Below are 23,736 nucleotides of genomic sequence, written 5' to 3' on the forward strand. Positions count from 1 at the left end.
GCGGCGGCGGCGGCGGCGGCGGTGGTGGCGGTGACGGCGTTGGCAGCGAGCGAGGGCAGAGTCGTTGACGGTGACCGTCGGTCTCGACACGAGTTACCGTGACAAGTGCATTACTTATCGCACGTCGAGCGAGTACACATTGGACGCGCACGTCGAGCATTTCGACAACCGCGCAAACAAACGGCTTTTTCTCTTTCCTCGCTCCTCCGGTTTTCGTCTCTTTCTTCTCGACCGTACTCTTTCCCGACTTGTCCTCCCTTTCCCTGAGCGTTTCCCTCAGCGTTTCCCCGAGCATTCCTGTGGTTGTTGGCTCTCGCTCGGATAGCTTACTCTTCCCCAGCAAGGGTCGATTCGTATACGCGCGTGCATCTTTCGACTGACGTGTGACAGTCGAGGAGAAGCTGCCGCAGCTCCATACATCAAGGGAAGAGTGGCCTGAAAGTGTGCGAGCCACGATCAAACTTTCACAGATTTTTGCTCCGATCATTATCTAGGGGAATCGATTAGTTGACTGCACGATGGCGGACGATCAGGAAGCAAACAACACGTGTGAGGATTCCCTTGGGCCCGGCGACGCGAACACTGCATTCGCCAAAAAGATTAGGGGACGAAAAGGAGCTCTGAAGAAGAAGAATGTCTACGTCGTCAAAAATCATAGCTTCATGCCGCGCTTCTTCAAGCAACCGACCTTCTGTAGTCATTGCAAGGACTTTATATGGTGAGTCCTTTAAATCGTCTTTTTCTTTATCTCGTGTTCCATCCTTCTCTCGCGGTGTTCTCTGTCCTTACATCACCGCTCCACTTTTGTCTTCCCGCTCCTCTCCTTCTATCGATTCTCCTTTTCGCAATCGAATTTAATCTACGTACAATCGAATATCTGTCGCGTCTTGAGTTCCACTTGGAATGCGCGATTGTCTCTATTTTTCTCGTCTTTTTTTTTATCCTTCTCCTCTTTCCCTTTCTCTCTTTTTCCTCTCTCGCTTTCTCTTTCTTTCTGTTTCTGTCCTCGATGATACATAAATCCAGTGGCCGGTAGCTGCCGGTAGAGTAACTCGAGCAACGGTTAAACGGTCCGGCCTTGAGAATACTCGCGCTTCGTCTAAATTAGAAACGACGACCGAATGAGAGATCAATTTGAGCGCGGGATTTTCGAACGATTTCAAGCAATCCAGCATCCACGAAACGAGTCCTGCTTTGTCTCTTTCAAGCTGTATCGATTATGGCGCATCCGATAATTATGCTTATATTTTCCGTTGGTAAGATCGAGGAAAGTAGAATCACATCGAATATATGCGTCGGCAAGCAAAAACAATCGGCGATCGAAACGATGACAAATCTTTGACCGACGATATTTCGTATTTGCTTAAGAGATATCGGATCGCGATTGTTCGATCTTCTCCGTATATTTTATACGATTTAGCGTACGATAGACGACGATACGTAATTAATTCGTTGTAAAGCGTCAGGTGAAAGAAGTTTACAGCATCGCATAACCCGGATGATATCTAACGAGTAACATTTACGTGCAGTTGAAACGGTTACAGGCATTGACGCACAATAGCGAGCGACCCAGTAACCAAACTAACTTGTTTCGCCGACATCGATTTTGCCGTTGAGAACGGACGCAACAGACGTTTCCGATCCAATTCTTCCATACCTTTTGTCGTTGCCTTCTTGCGGAAAAAGAAACGCGAAATGACGGAGAAGTCGTGCCGGTATCTTGCTTGGACTATCCCAACGATTCTCTTTCTTTCTTCGTGACGCTCCTATGCTCGCGCTTTCTTCCAATTTGATTCGGTTAAAAACATCGACGACGAATAATTCGGTTAAATTATCGTGTCAAATATGGTTAACCGTGATCCTACCCGTGATTCTTTTCGATCAACCGCGACGATCCGATATTGGATGCGATCCGATCCGATCCAATCGAATCCAAACCGATCTGATTCGATCCGGTCGTGTATAACCGGAATGTACGAGTCTACTTTGCTCGCCAGTGTTTGCTCTCATTTACGATCGACACTTGGATGTAACGTTCCGCCACCTTTTCTTCTTACGCTCGTTCGAACCTTGAACGATTGTCTTTCAAATATACGTCGATCGTATTTTTATTATGCAATATGCAGTTCGAATAAAGAAAGCCAACAGCGATAATGTTGTTATCGTTATTATTATTATTTATTACTCTAGCCATACAGAATAGCGTTTGGGCATGACAATTGCATTTAACATACCGTTTAAATCTCAATTCGACTCTAAAACCTTAAACCTAAGTGCAACGTATTACCATACCTTATCTGATCACATACAATGTATGTTGGCGAGCTTCTCTCGAGCAAAATAACAGATCATTTCTCGGATTTCGTTACCTAATAATGGAAGTGAAGCGTCTTTCCGAGGATTGACGAACCTACTCGCGGTTCACCGCAAGATTTATTTCACTGGCTTCTGTCTATTCGCGAATCACGTGTTGCGATCGCCAGTCGTAACGTATTTAAAACTATAAGTCGTTATCGAGTTGTGTGGTTTCGCGTGACGAACTTGCATTATCCGTCAGCAATGGTGAACACAAGCTCGCCATTCATTTCTAATTACATGCTTAGGTGTTCTTTGCCACACCGCCACACCGACAATACCGACTGATTTTATTTACGCAAAGCTATAACGCTGCACTCTTCTCTCCTTCAATTGCTTGCTACACGCTAACGAGAAGATAGAAGCACGAAGAAGAGAATGTGCCTCTTGTCGAGGAATCGGTTGCACAACGAGCGATGGTTGCGCGTCGATATACATATACATACACGCGTATACGGCGGTAGAGATGACGAATCACATACCAAACGATGCATTTGAGTTTCGTGAACCTTGAGATCGAGATGACGAAGCCAATCGACCACGATTCGTCTTCGACTCTGTGCAATCTTCGTCCACGGAAGAATAATACGCGCGATTCTAACGTAATATCGTAGATCGTGGACGTAGTTGCGTATTCGTCTATACATAGGAAGAGAAAAAAAAAAAAAAAAAAAAAAAGAATAAAGATAGGTTGTACGATGCTAAAGAGGGTCAACGACGACCAAAAGACTTCCACTCGTTAAACAAAGGGATTGGCCCGTTCCCTTTGGATAAACATCGACTTGTCGATTTACAACCAATTGCTCGGAAGTATCTGCTTCCGACGTGGCTTGCTTCTGACAGGCCGATAAGTATACGACCGAGTTCAATGAAAAGGAAGCAAACGCGTTAGCTCCGTTGTCGAATTTCGAAAATTTCACCGCCAACGGTTATAACACGGATTCTAATCTCGTCTCCTTTTATTAAACGGTCGAACGCAAATTGATCTTTGGCTCGAAAAATTGCGAATCCAGCGAATAGGCAGAAATATTAAGTTCGTCGTATGTTACTTTAAAGTTTAATGCTTTCGGCTTATCGATCGCATTGCATTGTAACGAAAGGAGAACAGCCTGTATCTACCTCGTCGGAATTCTCAAGCAACGCGACTATTATTTTTGGATCGTTGAAAACGCTCTTTATTTTAGAGATCGGTTACTTTTCGGCACTAGGAAGCTGGTTATCGAGTTTACGCAGAAGAGACACCTAACAATTCGATCGTGAAAAAATTGAATACTCGTTCGAACGGAAAACTTTGCTTTACCTTTAGCGTGTTCATTTTGTTCGTTTCTGCTCGTCTTTGTCTTTCGCTTAAACTCCCGTGTTTCTTATTTCGCGCGAGTAGGACGAACAAATATTTTGCACACGGAAGAACGCTCTCTCGCATCGCTCAGAGTGATTTTCGTCGTTGGGTATCTTATCGTGTAATTTCTTTAAGCTCCTCAAACGATGTACGCGCGTCCCTCTTTCGCCGATCGATACTTTATCGATTTTAGACGTTTCCGCTTAGCGAATCAACAGACCATCCGATCGATTGGCTCTTTGTCGTATCAATTGTACCGTTTTACGATGTCGTATCGTTGAATACCTACGTAGTCGTTGATTAGACTGCACACGCGTGGTGCAGGCTTATCTCGTGGTACGTTTCGTATTTCGCGAAAATGCGAACACGATGTGCCGGTAAATGGACGTTACCGTTGCTACGAAACGAACGTTGCGATTTATTCGTACGTTGGTTCACTCGTATTTGAGATTCGATGGAATATCAGGACACGGATTCCGACAATCCTGCCCATTCCTCGGAAATTCATGAGAATCCTGTCGCGTTGATCGTATCGGTGCGCCGCACACGCGCGTTGTGTCCACATACCTATCCAGTAGCTTTCAACTTCCATTTAATCATGATTTTATGGAATCGTGCCCGAAACGTATTCGAAGCTTGTTCATTTTGTCAACGAGTTGGTCGCGTAGTCGTGTCGCGTAGCGTCAGTTAAAACGACACGCGAAAAATAGAAAATTCTCTTTGAGAATTCTCGTAGGAGACTGGTCGCTACAATTTATCAACAATATTTTTCGCCGCCATCTATTTCACCGCGTTCGCAGGAATTCCGTAAGCACTGGAATCTAAAAAAGCACGTTCCGTGAAAGCGAGCGTGCTCTGGCCGAAGGCCAGCGCCTGTCAGCTGCCTGTTGAATTTTCCATCGAACGTTAAGGATCTCGTTCCGAATCTCTCGTGCATCGTTCGCAATGCCAATACCAATACCAATCGATTCGGAAGAATTCATATTCATTTCTCGCAAATAAGACGTACGGAATCAGCGGATAGGAAAACAATCGCGTCGCGGACAAACGACCGATCGCTGTTCGTCGCCAAACTAAGCATCGCGTTCGTCGTTGCGCAAAGGTTTCGTTGCGAAAAAGTACTCGCCACATCTATTTCGGACTGATAAATTCGGGATGAAAGACGAGAGGCGAGGATAAACGCGAGTACGCTGGACGCTTCGTTTGGGAATTTTTAGCGGTCCGTTGCGGTTCATTGCGGTCCATGCGGGGGAAGAGCGAGGCCAGGCAGGCTAGAAAATCGATGGGAACCGAGCGAACCCAATTAGCTTAGAACAAAAGGCTTTCGATGGATTCTCGCCTGGATCGGTAAGGTCGTCGTGAGTCTCGATGAGCCCAGGAAACCCGTCACGGTCCAAGAAGCACCTGCGGGTTAAGCGAATATACATAGATGCGATATCGCGATCGATTACCTTTTCTCGAGGAGAGACTATAAAACCTTACGTTTGTACGATTCCTCTGGCAATCGCCAATATGTACGTTCATTGGCAATTTTCCGATCGAGCTGCTCTTCTTATCGGTCCTTCCTTGTCGCTAGTCATATTTGTACGATCATTTGCGTAGGAATGTTATATTATAAGTTTATAGAAAACAGTGTGATAAATACGATATCGTCGCACTCACACGAAATCGAATATAATACCGCGTTTCGCGCATTCGTTTCGTATACTAATCCTACGACACTACGACACAACGAAGCACACACGACCACGATAAATTCAACTCTGACGGCATTTTCCACGCTCATTTTTCCCTTAACATACCTTGGTAACGCTCGCGACGCTCCTTGACAACGTTAACGTATCTTGACAACGCTAATAAACAATTACCCCCCGCGCCACGTCCTTCCCTTGACGTCACACTATCCCACATTTGCATATTAGACACGCGTCGCGTATGTATTTGCGCGCTTTCAAATTTCCCATAAATGCGTAAAAATCCGTCTATTTTATTATCAGCTTTGCTATCCTTCCCTTTGCTACCGGGACCTCGATTGATCGTATCGTCCGGTCAGAGTGGAAAATCGTATTCGAAACACGGTGAATTTTCATCGCGCGTTCCTCCTCTTTTACCGGATAGTCAGCAGGACGGAACTAACTCGTTCCCTCTCCACACTCTCTCTCTCTCTCTCTCTTTTTCTCCCTCTGTCTTTCATCCAGCTAACCCATATCGGCTTTCGCTTGAATATCCAGCTGATTCGACTAAAAAAATCGACAGCGCTGTACCGAGCGATGTTGTTCGTTCGTTTGGGACGAAACGAACGTCAAGCCAAACTCCTGCAGCGATAGCTGGTCAGAAGATTAACAGTATTTGGGGATCGTGTGTCGGAAGGTAGAGAGTATCGGGTAGAACACGGTGGCCGCCGGTCTGGTGCTCCCTTCCGGCTCCGTTACAGTGGTACACGAGTAGCGGATAGCCAAACCAGTCGACTAAATCGACCTTAATTTTCCAAAGGGCGGCTACTGACGATGTATCCCGCATCGAAAATAGAACCGATCTACTTGTTATTCCAGTTATAGTAACTTCCACGACATAGGCATGTATATGGTGCGTGTGTATACAATATATATACGTATATGCGTATGTATATCAAGCGTACGTATACGAAGTAGCAACGCTGATTGATGCGGCGACACTTAGAACGCTACGCAGCGTTCTATTTTTTCTTAATAGGGATTCGTTCCCGGACAAGATGTACGCGTTTCTCGATACGGCCAGGTTTCACGTTTAACGGATTTTATCACCGTGTTACGTAGCTTTAACGTGCGAAATCCAGTCTCTTTTATAGCGTTCGACGTACCTGCGGATCCACCGAGCGAATAAACTCTCATTTCTTACCGTGTAGTAAGCGATCGAAGCTCGTCGTTGAGCTCGTGGCACGGCATCGAGCCAATTGTCCAATGCGTTCATCGCATTTGCCACGCACGCCTTATCGATATCGATACGGCACAAACGCCATGAAAAGGAATATACGAGACTTAACGCTGCGACTACCGATAGTTAACACGAAGCTATTTCTACCAAAACCAGCGAAAATGACTGGTCTTTGAAAGATACCTGATAACAGAATGCTTGTATATTTATTGATTTATTTCTTTCTTACAGAAGCGATTCCATTATTATTAATCCACCTGCGACTATGATCGACCTAAACGAGGGTCGACACAATTAGAAAATCGTAGAACCAGTCCTTTCGACTGCCGTGGTGTTTCCAGCGTTAGCATCTAGCGATCTAGCGATCGATCTGCAATTTTCTTTGTCGAGGTTATTCGATGTGTAAAGAGAGAAAACGCGTGGATAAATTGTAAGGCAGAAAATATATTTAAATAGAAGCGTAATTATAAGTAAGAATACAATTTGAGCTGGTGCAGATCCGCACGCTAGCTGTGTTACCCAATAACTGAAAAACCCCGAAGCCAACGTCGCCTGTCTTCGTCGCAGTCTTTTGTCTACGCGCTGTCGATGGCTTCGGTGCTTGAGGAAACTAAAAAGACCGGATGTAGAGTTTTCTTAGAAGTGGTAACAGCTTCGACATTCTTGATAACCGATATCATCGTATCGAAGGATGCGCGGTAAAAATTTTGAAAACGCGTGGCGAGTCGTAGAAAACGAGGAAACTGGTTAATCGGGTTTCGATAATCGGATCGCGGTGTCCTTTTACGCTTTGACGAGTACCGGTCATTTTGACCGCTATCAGGTACAAGTAGTTTCGATGCAAAATTATTTTCAGTTCGAATACACGAAAAACAAAATAAAATTCATTGTATTATTCTTTTGGTTATCGTTGCGGAATGAAAATATAACACGAGGTAGGAATTTTCGGATAAAATTGTAGAACCAGTCGATTTGACCGGTGTGGTAGCTCCAGTGTTAAGATTCGAAAGGAAAGACAGGGAAGGGAAGCAGAATGAAGAAAATAGGGAAGAAAAGAAAGGAAAGAACTTGGGTTTGTTCGATTTTAAGACGCCGTTAGATACAACCGAATATCGTTTATTCGCAAACTAACGCGAACAGATCTCCGTTATTCCGGTAAAATAAACAAAGATTAATAAGACGGCGTGGAAAACGCAATTACGAAGAAAGCACACGGTTCTGAAATACGAAATGCCACTGTATAAGCATTTACGTGGATGTTGGTTCGATGTCGTTCACGTGCCCCGCTGTTAAGTGAACGATAGCCTTTAAGCTTCGAAGAAATGTAGGCTAATCTGGGATTTGTATCGATTTTTCTTCTTTCTTCCTTTTCCTTATTCCTTTCTTTTCGTATTCCACGTGTCCTTTCCGAACGTCTTCTTGTGTTTCATACACTTTCCACTTCTAATCCCTGATCCCTTCGTCAAAGTGGATAAAACGGACCAACTTGTCGCTATCTTTTTCTTCTTCGCTACCGTACGAGTTTCATTCTCGCGTTTCATCTCGCATTATCCTTTCGATCGATCTGTCCTCGTCGCTTATCGTACGTAAGGTCGTTACGCTTTACGATCCGCCAATGATTCGTCCTTTGTTCGTTATCTTCGGTTCGAGCGACGCCTTTGAAACTGCGAACACGCGAATTCCGTTTGATCGCCGGCAATACGATACGCGTAATCGGAAGCTACGCTCACCCAAGTCTAGTCGTCTCGAATCGAAACCTTATTGGTATAGCAGCGAAGCCTTGAAATCGAACGATTTGCTCGTTAAAGCTGTGTTAATCACTCACGAACCGGTATAGATGGTTACCGCGCGTTGCATCACTGGTAAATAAACTGGTTATATCGGAAATGTACTTTGGATCGTCTCCCAAGATCCGACAAGTTCTCTTTCCTAGACACGCGTTCGTCCTGTTTAAGTTGAAGCTTCGCGGCTAATATCGAGACCTTGTTTACGTTGTTTGGCCAAGGTTTTAATATACGTGGTATAACGATTCGATAGAGTAGAATTCGTATCCTTTCTCGTTTTATTGAAATCGCCGATAATCGGGACAAAAAGATCTACTTTGAACGTTTATCGAAAGGTTTTTATACAGGTACTTTCTTATTTAACGGACTAACGTAGTAAACGTGTACAGAGAGAACGGCTCGTTCGCACTTTGCTTTTGACAAGCCACCGAACGAAATGGATGCTGTTTCAATTGATCGAACATACAGAGACCTCGAACGCGTTTCCCCGTGCAGCACGAGACTCGTCAGTCCGTCGTACTACAAATAGTTGTTAGGTGCTTTGTTAGTCAGAAATAACAACTACAACAACAACAACAACAACAACAACAACAAGAACGAGAACAACAACAACAACAACAACAACAACTGGAACAACAGAGAAGGATGGAGCGTTCGATGGAAAAATTAATTTCACGACGAAAACTTTTGTTTCAGGGGCTTTGGAAAACAAGGATACCAATGTCAAGGTAAGAACGTCCGAGGCTTCGACGCGATCGACCTTTTGTTCAGCCACGATTCGTCCCATGGAACAACTTTGGCTCCATTTTTGCCGCTTGTGTTTCAGTCTGCAGTTTCGTCGTTCATAAACGATGTCACGAATACGTGACTTTCACGTGCCCTGGCGCCGACAAGGGAGCTGACTCGGACGTGAGTATCGACGAATTGCATATCTCGTTACACACGATTCTTTTCGTTTATTATTCTTCTTTCTCGAAGCAGTTTTATCGCGCCTTTCTCTCTTTCGTCCGAAGCCAAGGACGTTCTAAACGCGCTTCGTTTCGAAAAAAAAAAAAAGAAAAAAAGAAAAGAAAAATATCGCAGTCGCGATTTTCACGCGATTCGATTAGCTCGCATACCCCGCAGCGTGTTACCTGAACCGCGTATACGATTCATGGGATCGGAGCGAATTTCAAGAATAGCAGAATACGGAAATTCTGGGAGCAAAGAAATGCGCGTGTGTTGCGCACGGGTGTCCACCACGGACTATTGTATTACGCCGAGACAGCTTGCAATTACGTTCTCTGTTTCTTCTTCTCTGTCTCTCTCTCTCTCTCTCTCTCTCTATAATTCTAGCTCGCTTACAATCTCTGTCATCTAAATACGTGTTAATTAATAGCAGCAGCGTTAAACACGCGTAGAGGGCCGAGCATATATTGGTAGCCGCTGCGAAAAGTGGCGACCGGTTAAGGAAGGTCGTTGCCGGATCGATATCGAGGTCGAGCTTTCCGTCGACCAAACGCGCGCGGATCGTATTTTTACAGTGTAATCGATTCGATGGATTCCGTATTTTAGCAGCTAATGAAATTCGTTCTATCGAGGAAAACTCGTGTTACCTAAGCTTACTTATATCCAATGATAATAAGACGAAAGAAAGAAAGAAAGAAAGAAAGAAAGAAAGAAAGAAATACGCGTTTTACGTTACACGTCTGATAGAAACTGTAGATGAATTTATCTGGCGTTTAAATACACACGTCGATGTAATTGGAAGAAATGGACCAGAACGTAATTGCTTGCGCGTGTCGAGAAGAAGAGGAAGAAAGAGAGAAGGGTAACGAGCTAAAACGAATCGTCTAATAAACCGATAAATAAAGCCGTAACGCGACAATTAAAAGAACATGGATGATCCTCGGCTGGAGCAAATAGGGAAAGGACACCCGGGGCTAAGAGCTATATATTTCTCCACGTTTTCTCGCACCGCGCACGATTGGCCTAAGCGTTTACTGCGCTTCGTTTAACCACGCTTGTAACACGGAATAATTATGCGGACGACTATAAGGAAATTCGTTGGCCCGGATCGTCTAAACGGGAACAACGCTCCCGACTCGTTGCGAGATCGCGACAAGCGAATCGGAAAATTCACCGATCCCGTCGTCCTCCTGAGCCGACGCCTTCGAGAGCAACCTGTCGAAGGATCGACGAGTCGCGAACGTTTTTCCAATCACTGCGGAAGGAAATGGTTTTTATTTACATTTGGGTATTCGAACTAAAACGATCAATGTCCTAGCGTCTTCCTTGGCCCTGGTGCTGATTTCCTTGTGCTTCTGTGCTTCGAAGATGACTCTTTCTCGAAACCCCTGATCCCCGTACGTCCTTGCAGATCGAATTACGGCACAATTTCCCTGAAGGCGATATCTTTGCCAGCCAACGAAAACGTACGGTCGATCGATCGATGGAGAAACTAAATTTCAAAATTGGCTGCGTTTTCACGTCGGTTAACTGACACGTCCGTGCGCGTAACGGTTACGAGTAACGGAGTCGTGCCAGGCAGAGTAATAATCGAGTTGGCGCTTTCGTAGTTTGAAAGCGAAGCATAACTTAGAGAACTTGATGGACCACAGCGCGGACGACACAGTGTGCCGCCTCGTGATAACACGTCACACGGAACCGTAGTGTCGCTTGTTCGTTTCAGCTGTGAAACTGGCTCGTTTCGCGGTTACCGCCGCCACCGATTCCGATGCTGTTCCACGCGACGGCTAGACGACCCGTTTCTAACTTCGACCAACGTACTACATAGCACCGGTTTATTTCGAACGACGCGCTACGCGCCTCTGTCACTGGCGAGCGCGTGCAAGCTTCGCGCAATGGAAATAAGCGCTGGAGCAGATGTTTCGAAACGAACGTGTCGCTGTCACGTGATCGTTCTCTTCGATATCGTTGCGATCACGTGCCCGTGGTGCGCCGAGCACTGCGTTTATTCGCTTACCAGGGAAATCGATTGCCACCGATACGTCTTATATCCTTTCTATTCGATCTCGATCCTGATTTTCATTCCGTAATCCCGATTACGATCCCGGCTGCAATCCCGATCACGATCATGATCCCTACGCCATGACCCGAGAGTCTGCGTGTGTGTGCACGGTGTAATGGTGTAATAACGCAGGACACGCGGACGAAGCACCAATTCAAGCAACACACCTACAACAGCCCCACCTTCTGTGACCACTGCGGTAGTCTTCTCTATGGTGTCATCCACCAGGGCATGAAGTGCCAAGGTATCATATTAAAAAACGAAAAAAGAAAAGAATGGAAAGAAAAAACGAGTACACGCAACCAGTCACACGCACACAGACACACGAAAAGAAAAAGGACACAGACACTATCGCACTTTATACTGACCGTACACATTTTGTCTATGGTCCACCGTTTGTTCGTGGTGTTGCTTTATCTTCGTCTTGTTTCCTCTGATCTTCTTCGTGTCTTTTGATCTTCTACTTTTTCTTCTTTTTCTTCTACTCTCTCGTTTTACTTTCCCTCTTATTCTTCTTCTTTTTCTTCTTCTTCTTCTTCTTCTACTACTACTACTACTACTACTATTACTATTACCATCACTGTTTCTTCTTCTTATTCCTCTTCCCGATGTTCGTACTTTGTAAATATTCTTTCGCAAAGCTTATCTCTGCCGCGCAAGAGTTTGACATAGTCGTGCGTACGTAGCAGCCTGAACGCTCGCGAATGTCACAGAACAAGTTATCGTCGATGAGCGATGTATCGTTTTCGATCGGTTTTCTCGATCGCGCGCAAATCAATTTCTCGTTGGTGTTTCCCCGTTTCGGATATTACGATTCGCGGCAAGTTCTCACGTGGAAAGCGACGCGCGCACAACTCGATCGCTATTTGCGCCTTCGAACGACTACGTATTCGTTGACACTCGTATCCGCGTACGTTTATCTCTATGTGCGCACAGAAACGTGTACCTATTTACTTTTCACGGGACGGGGATAAAGAAGCGAAGAGAAGAATAGAAGAGAGACAGCGAGATACAGAAGAAAAGAAATGGAAAGCTAGGGGAGAGAGATACACGATGTACATACGTAACAGAGGATACGATTCGACTTTGGTTTACTTTTCTGTCCGCTTCTTTCTTTCCAGTTTCCGCTCTCTGTTTCCCTCGCCCCTTTGCTCTCCTTGCGATCGTCGTGGTGACCGATGATCCGGCGATGGGACAAAAATCGATTTAACGAAATCTCATCAGACTCGTTTCGTTGACGTGGCAACCGTGGAAACTATGAAAATATGGAAACGTGGAAACGGCGTAGGTACATACCCATCGCTGGACGAATCCTGTCTTTTTCACACACGACTTGTCTTTTCTCTTTTGAAATTTAATGTGTGTGCGCGTGAAACGTTTCCTTCCCACTTACACCTTTAAACCTTTTCACACTTCTCCTCGTTCTACTTTTCACGATGTGTGTGTGTGTGTGTGTGTGTGTGTGTGTGCACAGACTTTGATGTTCGTATACATATGTATAATAGTTACACGCAATATTTAGCTTGGCCTTTTAGACGTCGAAGCTTGATATTTGCGTTACTTTGTTACATCTACGATCGTCTCTCGTAGTTGTCGGTGTTTCTCGAGATAGGCAAAATTGTGAATTCGAGGATGACGCGACCACTTTGAATGCACGAAGATCGCAAAGAACTCGCGATAGAAATAGCGAAAAGTAATAGTTTTCGCCACGTTGCTCGTAAAATTTCGAGTAGAATCAGATAGTAGCCAACAGCGTGAAAGAACGAACGATAATATTAATTATGGTTTAGACGATAGAAAGGGAACGCGTGATTTCCATCATGCTGTGAATAACATCATCGACTCTGAGCTTCCTCCGAGTAAAGGCGATCTTCGATCCTCTACGATATTATACATATGATACATTACGTTTTACTTGTTATATTTTTGTAAATAACTCTTCTATTTTGTACAGATTGTCTCTATGCATTCTGTGTCTTTCCGCTTCTACGTGTTTTTTTTTCGGATAATCCGATGTCCCGCACACTTTATACGTTGATCTATGCCGCATCATGTGTCACCGCAATTCGTGTTCTATAATGTACATACGTGTGATTTATGTGGCGCGTCCCTCTTTTCCCTTACGCCCCTTTCCGCGAGATACACGCGAAATCGGACGAATCGACGTTCCTTTCCACCGTGTAATTTCCACTTTTCTATTTTATCGACGAGCCATGCGTAGAAATAACGAGAAATAAAAGGTAGAAATAACGAGAGGAAAAGTCGCAAGGAGACTCGCAGGCTCCGTGCATACGGTATAGAACGTGTTTGGCGCCAAGAGAGTAAAAGAGAAGGAGCGTAGTAGGGGGCGGGCTGAATTGGAAGAAGAGCGGCGTGGAAACGAATTAAACGCTCGAGACTACCGGGGTCGGGAGAAAAGCCTGGAAAATCGAGGCAAAGGAGCGGGGCCGCGTTGGTGCCCGAAAGACGGCAAAGGCCTACTTTGCTTCTCGCTTCCCTCGCTCTTCCTCTTCCCATCTTTCTCTCCGTTAGCTGGATCCCATCTTACTCACGGGCTAGTCCATTTCAGCTCGTCCTAGCCTCCCCTTCGGCCCATCAGCCCGACCGACCAAGCGGCCGCCCACCCTCCTACTGGGATTCTTCCATTTTTTCTTTCTCATTGTACGGAAACTAAGAAGAAAAAGAGACAAATTCAATTTCGCGTAGCAAACCGTAACCTTAACTGGGTTCCGAGTGAACGTTACCGAGCGACTAGCTGGCTATCTTTATCGCGACAAGGATTCCTTCCCGACAAATAGGTTTACACCGGTGGCAAACCACGTTCCTCCCTTCGCTCGAATCGAAAAAGATGTTAAAATGGCTTTTCCGTAAATCGTCTCCGATTAAATTTCAGATTAAATCGAGAGAGCGGTTGATTCGACCAACCACTGAGACGGACGCAGCAACACCTTTGTACTTTCAATTTCGGCCATCCTTTCTCTTCGTAGACTTTGTTCAGCAGCTTCGACCGGAATCCGAACGCGTCTAATCGTAGCGAAAAACGAGAACCGGGAAACCATCTTTTTTTTTTTTTTTTTGGTCGACGTTTTTTTTTTTTTGATCGACGAAACGATCGCCGAATTAGCTTCGAGCGACTAAATCGGTAAACGCGATAATAGCAGTTTCGGTCGAGCTTACGCGGTAGAGACGAAGTAGCGAGGATTCGGCTGGTATCGCTCGGAATCAGAGCATCAGATCACAATGAAGGACCGGGCTTTCCCGGGCCGCTATTTCTTGTTCCCAGATGAGCACCGCACACAAATGGGAGGTTTTCACGTACCTGACGCCAACCTTCTGCGACCACTGCGGCTCGATGCTTCACGGTATCGCGCATCAGGGACTTAAATGTTCAGGTAGTTAACAAACATTCAAATCAAACAAACTCAGTCCGCAATACATTCCACGAAGCGGCTAGATTTCGCACTCGTTTATCTCTTCACGTAGTTATCTTCGGTATAACGTACAAGTTCGCATTCGTCTAGATTCGAGTAGAAACAGCTGCTACCGGCATATCTACCCTCCGTCGCGTCGCTCGTATCGAGCGACGCGCCTCTCGATATAATAAACTATGAAAACGCGTTGCGCTGTCTCTCTCTCGGATCCAGCTGGACCGCGATACCCATATATTACAAACTGTGCGATCAATTTTTCAAATCCGTCCTCGATTCTCGATTCAACGATTCAACCCGAAGAGAGTAGGTACGACGCCCCTCCGTACGTACTTACATTCTGCGACGACAAGTCGATCGAATAAATTCCCTCGATTACCACGTAAATGCGCGAAATAACGCAATACTCGATAGAGCTTCGCTTCTGCGTCTCACTTTCAGTATCCTTATATTCCCCGATCTTAATCCAACTACCATCTCTCCGACCTCGAAATCGCAGTTTAAGAAAATTCTCACTCGTCAGTGATCGCTAACTGCATCTACGATTCAAACGTATCCTTTTCTACGTTTCTTTCGCTGTTCTCGACTCGACTTTGGAAACCTCGGCAATTCCCATCGTTGCTCCCGTTGCTCATGTTAATTCCTAAAATAAGAAAAACATTAGGAATGACAGCGTGATTAGGAATGTCCCCGTGCATGACAAAACGTTCTACGTTCCCACCGTATTTTCCTCGTCGCTGTCATCATCGTGCCACCTGTTCGATGCTATCTCTCCGTAGTATCTTCTTTCCCTTCCTGTCTCATCTTCGTTGACATCATCGTCGTCGTCATAGTCCGTTGTTGTTCTCGTTTCCGTTCAGCTCTTCCACTCTTTTGCTATTTCATTCTTCGATTACGATGCTTTCCCAGCAGACCAATCGGTTGGTTCGCTCTCAGAACCTTCACCGGTTTCTTCCAACGACCTGCATCCTCGATTTACTTGCCATAAATTTCTCATAAAGCGTATATCCCACGTATCGAACTCGTTACATCGATATATCTACATATCATATCTACATATACATAGATAAGTCGCGTTTTCAAGCGATTTTTAAACTGTCTCGCGTGGATCGTGTACGTGGCTCGTAAGATCGACCATCTTCGACCTCTGCTCCGAAACGTCCGTACCCAACGTTTACGATGTTCACGATTCGTTGGTAGGTACGAATAATTTTCTTACCCTTGGAATATCGTTATCTCCGTGTCTCTGCCTGTTTGTCAAGAAGGAACGCTATCCCGTTCTGCTCGTATCTTCGTTCGATGATTGTCGGTGATACTGCACCCTCATTCGCTGCGAAACGTTACCCGTTCCGTTTAAAGTGGAAGATGGGAACACCTTGCACTTGGTTGTTTGCCTATTAGCTCCTCGCTTGCTTACCCCGTTGCTCTTTTTGCCACATCCTATCGCACAGTTAGGCGAGCTCACCGCCTCCTATACATATACATATACATCTATATAAAATACCTTAACAACACCTGTACGTACGGTATTTGTTCGCGATCTCTATACATAGATATTGTATATACGGTACATAATTGTTACACGATTGTACATACTACGATGCATGCTCGTAATTATCATAATACGTATACGTAGATTTGTCCTTTGCTCATTAGCGAGTAAACATGAACGCAACACCTACCTTTCTTCGTTGATTATGCCACCCTTTGATTGCATATTATTATTTTCAGATCATGCATACCATTCATACGTGTCAACTGCGATATTAGATTTTCCAGTATACTACTATATGTATATACAGATACATATGTACATACGTATCTATGTATGTGTACTCGCGTGTGTCAAAACTTTCCTTCGTATCCTTCGATGGAATTTCGTTAAATGGTAACACTTTGTTCTCTTCTGGTTTCTCTGTGATGCTTGGTATGCGCACGGGAGAACATATCTATGTACATATGTTTCACGATCGCTGTCTTTTCTTTCCTTTACGAGCTATCGATACCGATGCGAACGCGTAGATATCGATATCCAACGATAATTACCTGTTCGGTATAGATCTTGTATATATTATGCCAGATCACGTGGTTTGTCATAGTGGCAGCTTCTCGTTGTATTCCACTTCTCGCAGTCAGGATTACGAGGCGTTATCGACCGATCGATTCGCGGATCGCGCGAGAAGAACGTCTCGTGAACGAAACGAGATAGAAATAGCGAACGAAGAAATGGCCGTTAACTGCGTTTACCGGCAGTCGATAATGTCCTCGTAATTCGTACAAACTCCCTTTGTATTACGATTTATGCACGAACTTCCGTCGATCGAGCATGTCATTCGGACGGTTGTTCGTTCAAGTTCCGCGCGTGTGCACTTTCGACTGCAGCCGCGATCGCGCGTCTCGAATCGTTTTTCCATCGAGGAAAAACGAGAAGAACGGACCGAGCCAGCTTCGATCGCGTGTAGCGTTCGAGTAGCGTAAACGATAAGACAGTTGAGAAAAATGAACGAACGAAAAAGACAGAGAGAAGGAGAGACGGTCGACAGCTGCAGTTTCGATGGCTAATGAAACGCGTAATGAACCGCGCCCCCTATTCTGCATCCTGCTGCTCGAACCAAGACTTTCAGACAAAATATGCCGAGAAACCGTACGAAAGAAAAGAAGTAAATGAGTAATACGAAAAAGAAAAGAAAAAAAAAAACAGAAAATATACGAGATTACCGGTCTGGCTGCAACGTAAACGTGCCAGCGAGTAACGGACAACGATTATAACCGATCATGATCTAATAACGTAGCATGCGACATGAACGTACACAAGAGATGCGAGGAGAGCGTGCCGAATCTTTGCGGATGCGATCACACCGAGAGACGTGGTCGTATGTTGTTGCACATCTCATGTTCCGGAAACAAGCTCACCGTGGAAGGTACGTTTACCTACCGCTTTGCGGCTCTCGATTTTTCCTACGACGATTCCCCTCTTCGTTGTACGAGAGAACAACGGAGAAGAAAAGAGAAAGGATTTTCTAATTATATTTTCTACAACCGGAACGGAAGTTGTCTCTAGTTTAAGGGGGCGTTCTGAATTAGAACGTTTTAAAACGGCGTCTTTTTGTGATTTTTTTTTAGAAGGGAACGAAAGAAACGAAATTATCGAATTTTGAGCTATGGTTTTATATACATTTAACGAATACAAAAAAAATTTTTTTAAAGCAAAAAAGAAAATTATAACAGATTTCTAAGCCTCTATTTCATGGACCGCGGTTTTCAATCGAAATGAAAGATCCACCTCGTAATTCTTGACTGAAAGAAAAAACCAAAAAGAGGATCAAATTATTATACAGGGTGGCTGGTAACTGGTGGTACAAACGGAAAGGGGGTGATTCTAGGCGAAAAAAGAAGTCGAAAATATAGAATAAAAATTTTCTTTTTTATTTTTCCATCGAGATAACGATCTACAGTGAGATCCGTTATAACGAGACGTGTCAAAGTGCACGCGTACCGAGCCAAAATTCAAAGTCGATTTTCTCGAAAACAAAGCCTCGAACGAAAAATTTGTATTCTATATTTTCGACTTCTTTTTTCGCGTAGAATCACACCCTTTCCGCTTGTACCATCAGTTACCAACCACCCTGTATATTTTTCTTCTGGGTAAACTAAACAATGGCAGAAAAAAATTGTGAAGTTAAAAATTTTTGAGGGTTTAAAAAAAATGCTTTTAAAAAAAATAAACCAAGATACTATAAGAATTATTTAAATAAACCTTTTGACGAACTCTTTTAGTTCACCCGGAAGAAAAATATACAATAATTTAATCCTTTTTTGGTTTTTTCTTTCAGTCAAGAATTAAGAGGAAGATCTTTCACGCCGATTGAAGACTACAGCCCGTGAAACAGGCTTAGAAATCTGTTATAATTTTCTTTTCTACTTTAAAAAAAATTTTGTTGTATTCGTTGAATATACAGGATGGTTGGTAACTGGTGGTACAGGCGGAAAGAAGTCGAAAATATAAAATGAAAATATTTTTTTAATTTTTTTTTTAATTTTTCCATCGAGACAACGATCTACAGTGAGATCCGTTATAACGAGACGCGATAAAGTGCACGCGTACCGAGCCAAAATTCAAAGTCGATTTTCTCGAAAACAAAGCCTCGAACGAAAAATTTGTATTCTATATTTTCGACTTCTTTTTTCGCCTAGAATCACCCCCTTTCCGCTCGTACCACCAGTTACCAACCACCCTGTATGTAAAACCGTATCTCAAAATTCAACAACTTCGTTTCTTTCTTTCCCTTCTAAAAAAAAAAAAAAAAAAAAAAAAAAAAAATCACGAAAAGACGCTGTTTTAGAACATTCTACTTCAGAACACCCCTTTAAAGATAGAAAATATATTTTTCAAAAACCGCGACCAACCATCGCGGATTGCAATGGACCGACCGTTGCATCGAATGCCAAAGAGCGACTATTGCTGGTGTGCGTATTACGCGCGACAATCGTCTTTGTTCGATGCACGTACATAGATTTGCAACTTGAACGCCACAGCTGTGTAGCACGGTTCGCGTATAAAATGAATTTAATCTTTTTACAGCATCCTGCGATAATTACCATTAAAAATACCCTTGTAATCGATTTATCGATTCTTTCGTCAAACGGCTGGCTCTGCAAGAGGTGAAATAGGGCCCCGGAGCGGCGCGACGCGACCAACGCAACGTCTTTATTATTAGATGATTATTACCGGTCAAATTAAGCTTCTTTCGTCTCAAGGCCGTGATATTAAACGGTCGTTGATTATCGTAAATGAAATTCTACCCTTTCTCCGTTGCTCGTAGAACGGAACAGTCGCGTAGGACGGTTGAAAGCGAGAGCGAATACCGAACCAAGGAATGTACCGAACACGAGGAAAATTATCGTAAATTTTGACTGCGATTACAGTGAAACAAGGACGAAATCTGATTCCGATGGATCCAAACGGTTTGTCGGATCCCTACGTGAAGCTGAAGTTGATCCCGGATTCGGACAACGTGAAGAAGAAAACGAAAACGATCAAGTCCTCGTTGAATCCCGAGTGGAACGAGACGATCATTTTGTAAGTGACGGTAAAATTCGTTTCTTCTCGAAACGATTTCGAGAGATATGGCTTTTGATCTCGACGCGAAGAGGATGTATGGTATTGCACGCGAATAGAAGTAAGAACGTAGGCTAAAGAACGATCGATTCGATTTTTAGCGATCTGAAACCGGAGGACAAAGACAGACGACTTTTGATCGAAGTTTGGGATTGGGATCGGACGTCGAGGAACGATTTCATGGGTTCGCTGTCGTTCGGCATATCGGAGCTTATCAAAGCGCCTGCCAGCGGATGGTTCAAACTTCTCACGCAAGAGGAAGGAGAATACTACAATGTACCTGTGCCGGAAGAGGGTGTGGATCTGGCCGAGTTGAAGATGAAAGTGCGAGTATGTTTCTTGCTGGGCAATGTCGCGACGACGAGTTTGCGAAAAAAAAAAAAAAAAAAGGGGAAAAACAACGAAGCGACACGTTCCGATAATAAACGATCATCCTGATTTTTTCTTATCCCGTAGAAAACTTCGGTAACGAGGAAGACGACGGCGACTCAGGACAAGGAAGTGCCACACAACATGGGCAAGAGCGACTTAATAAGGGCGAGCGATTTCCACTTCCTGATGGTGCTCGGCAAAGGCAGCTTCGGAAAAGTCAGTCGTTCGTTCCATATACATAGATATTTAATCAAATAATGATTAATAAAATGAGCGTACGTTTGGATCGCGTCATGTACATTACGGGGGTCGTGTTTAAGGTGATGTTGGCGGAAAGGAAAGGAACCGACGAACTATACGCCATCAAGATCCTGAAGAAAGACATCATAATACAGGACGACGACGTAGAATGTACTATGGTGGAAAAACGCGTGTTGGCGTTGTCAAGTAAACCGCCGTTTTTGGTGCAACTACACTCTTGCTTCCAAACCATGGACCGACTGTATTTCGTGATGGAATACGTAAACGGTGGCGACTTGATGTACCAGATACAGCAGTGTGGCAAGTTCAAAGAGCCCGTCGCAGTGTAAGTCTCGATCGTCGAAGAAAATCGCGCGCTATTCACGTGCCTAGCTATCATTCGCGTTAACGACCATACTCTCGTCGTTCGTAGATTCTACTCGTCGGAAATAGCGATCGGTCTCTTCTTTCTTCATGGCCGAGGTATCGTGTACCGAGATCTGAAGCTGGACAACGTTCTACTGGATCAAGACGGCCATATCAAGATCGCGGACTTTGGAATGTGCAAAGAAGGTATCAACGGAGACAAGACTACCAAGACGTTCTGCGGAACACCCGATTACATCGCACCGGAAGTTAGTGTTACGCTTCTTCCTCGCCGAAGCTGTCGCAACATATACAGCATACTATATATACATACTATACGTACATCGCATGTATACGAGGATTCGCGACCCGTATCGATTCGTTTGCTCGTTTATTGCAGATTATATTGTATCAACCATACGGAAAGTCGGTCGATTGGTGGGCATACGGCGTACTGTTGTACGAAATGTTGGTTGGTCAGCCGCCGTTCGACGGAGAAGACGAAGAGGAACTGTTCGCCGCGATCACGGAGCATAACGTTAGCTACCCGAAAAGCTTATCGAAGGAGGCCAGAGAAATTTGTAAAGCGGTAAGCGTCGGCCGACGATTTTGTGGTTTAACCGCGATTAAATTATCTGATTTCGACGTTGGTTTTTCAGTTCCTCACCAAGAACCCGGTGAAGAGACTCGGTTGCGGATTACGCGGAGAGGAAGACGTCCGTAGCCACGCGTTCTTCCGACGGATCGATTGGGAGAGGATAGAAAATCGGGAGGTGCAACCGCCGTTCAAACCAAAAATCGTGAGTATGTCGCGTACACGCGAAGGCGAACGGTATGAAAGATAAATAACGCGTGAACGTTTGCCCGTAGAAACATCGCAAGGACGTGAGCAACTTCGATAAACAGTTCACCTCGGAGAAGACAGATTTAACGCCCACGGACAAATTATTTATGATGAACCTGGATCAAACGGAGTTTATGGGTTTCTCGTTTCTCAATCCAGAATTCGTGCAACACGTTTAAATCGATAGAATATTTAAGTCACTGGATAGTTTTAATCTCTCCATTTCCTTCGACGTTCATCTTCCGACTCTTTGCTACTCAGGGCTTTCACCGTCATTTCTCCCTATTTCTCTCTATGTCTCTCTCCCTTCCGTCCTTTTCCTCGTGTCCAATCACTTTCTCTTTTCGATCATTCTCCGTTGCAAATGCAACCCGAAACTTTTCATCTTGTATCTTTGAAATAAAGATCGGGGTAGTCTGAGACGTCTGGTCGCTCGTATCGCGCTAGTATCGTGAAAAACGACAGGACCGGCGTGAATAACGGATTCGTCGAACGAATCTGAGATCGTAAGAAAAAGAAGGAAAATAAACTACGATCATTCTCCGAGGAAACATCGTGCTTCCTCTTGCGCTTTTATCGATAATCGAGGATATTTCCTAATTACGATACTCGTTCTTCTCTCCCCCGTTTCCCTCTCCTCTGTACGTTATCGTTATACGTTTACTTCGGTATGTTCTACCGTTGCCTTCCGGAATACACATACACAGAAACACAGAAATACACGCGCATTTATATATAAACGATGCATACCGAACAAACGAATTATATTCTTACTGTCATATTATCACGGTTATTATTATATAGATAATCTTATAAAAATAGTCTGAAATTGTTAACGTTATACGTATTAAATTTCCATCCGCGTTTCGTTAACGTTAGATACAATTTTTCGTCTCTATGATCTTTACAAGTAGTTAAAGTACGTCTACGCATAGTATTCGAATGTTCTCATGCACCGGTTTTATCTCCCATTGAAATTGAAATTTCCTAGCGTTATAAATATTCGATTCATATTCTCCTTTCGTATATCTGCACTCGTTTACACTCTAACACACGTATACACAGGTACATGCTTACAATTTATACACATGTGCCGAAGCAGAATTATTACGCGATACAATCATTCTTGTTTCCTACTGTTAACGAATTATATATCGTCGGAGCACGAACCTGGCGCGTGTTTTCTTACGAATTCTATTAATTCGTTCCCAGGAACGTGCTCGATGACCACCATATCGGTAATAAGACTTACGATCGTAAAACTAATTTCATACCACGCGAGGATACGCGGTGAATGTCGGTGATGTTGTTACACGGGTTACATATACAACACATGGTTGGACCTGCTAAAAGATCGACGATGCGTTTAACGATCGCCAAGAGTACACGGTTGTTTTGCCTGTTCGATCGGACGTTCTTCTTGTCTAGTTTATAACCAACGTCCGTCAGATGTTTGCTCCCGTTTCAACGTTCACCGCTCGTTGAACGTTGTCGTTGGTCGAAAGAACGGCTCTGCACCTCGAGCAACGTGTTCGCCACGTGAATAGACCGTTCTAGACAATGAACAGCTGTTCTCGACAGCACACACACCTCGTCACCTCTGCTTCCTTTCGTTCGTCGATTTCGACTTTGCTCGAGATCGTAAAACGAGCAACGCCTCGGTATTCCCTGATGAAACTCTTCTCGTGCCTGAAATCCTCGCTCCAGTGATATACGCCTTTTCTATCGAACTTGTTTCGGCTCGCGTCATCGAGGACGAGAACGATCCGACGTAAAAGGATCGGACGAGCATCTCGCGTACAACGTCGCGTGCAACAGGAAGAAACGCAAGAATTCCCTGAGAATCGTTCGAGCTCGTGAAACGTTCTCCTCCTCGATTTCTCTTTCTCGGTCGGTTAACACGCCGACGCTCGATAGTAGGATTAATTATTACTTGTCGATTAACTGCGCGTAATTGTCGTAGATA

General features: G+C 44.4%; 1 protein-coding gene across 3 annotated transcripts; it reads left to right on the top strand.

Moving 5' to 3' along the window:
- Positions 1-62: 62 nt before the first annotated feature.
- LOC126863859 (protein kinase C, brain isozyme) lies at positions 63-22,192 on the top strand. 3 transcript variants are annotated; one of them, XM_050614507.1, is made up of 13 exons: positions 63-718; positions 9,088-9,119; positions 9,218-9,300; positions 11,534-11,645; positions 17,622-17,750; positions 19,756-19,909; positions 20,050-20,278; positions 20,405-20,536; positions 20,641-20,906; positions 20,994-21,195; positions 21,327-21,515; positions 21,586-21,726; positions 21,797-22,192. In XM_050614507.1, exons 1-13 carry the CDS (start codon positions 519-521, stop codon positions 21,947-21,949), a joined length of 2,022 nt encoding a protein of 673 aa, XP_050470464.1. In that variant the 5' UTR covers positions 63-518; the 3' UTR covers positions 21,950-22,192. The 3 variants fall into 3 exon arrangements, with proteins under 3 accessions (XP_050470464.1, XP_050470465.1, XP_050470466.1); XM_050614508.1 differs by lacking the exon at positions 11,534-11,645 and adding an exon at positions 14,685-14,793; XM_050614509.1 differs by lacking the exon at positions 11,534-11,645 and having other exon boundaries at positions 700-718.
- The last annotated feature ends 1,544 nt before the right edge of the window (positions 22,193-23,736 follow it).

This window comes from Bombus huntii, chromosome 3 (genome assembly GCF_024542735.1).
Source record: "Bombus huntii isolate Logan2020A chromosome 3, iyBomHunt1.1, whole genome shotgun sequence".
NCBI classification, from domain to species: domain Eukaryota; kingdom Metazoa; phylum Arthropoda; class Insecta; order Hymenoptera; family Apidae; genus Bombus; species Bombus huntii.

Coding starts and splice junctions, on each gene's coding strand:
- LOC126863859 (XM_050614507.1), top strand. CDS start 519: ATGGCGGACGATCAGGAAGCAAACAACACGTGTGAGGATTCCCTTGGG. Junction 719..9,087: donor CATTGCAAGGACTTTATATG/GTGAGTCCTTTA, acceptor CTTTTGTTTCAG/GGGCTTTGGAAAACAAGGAT. Junction 9,301..11,533: donor ACAAGGGAGCTGACTCGGAC/GTGAGTATCGAC, acceptor GTAATAACGCAG/GACACGCGGACGAAGCACCA.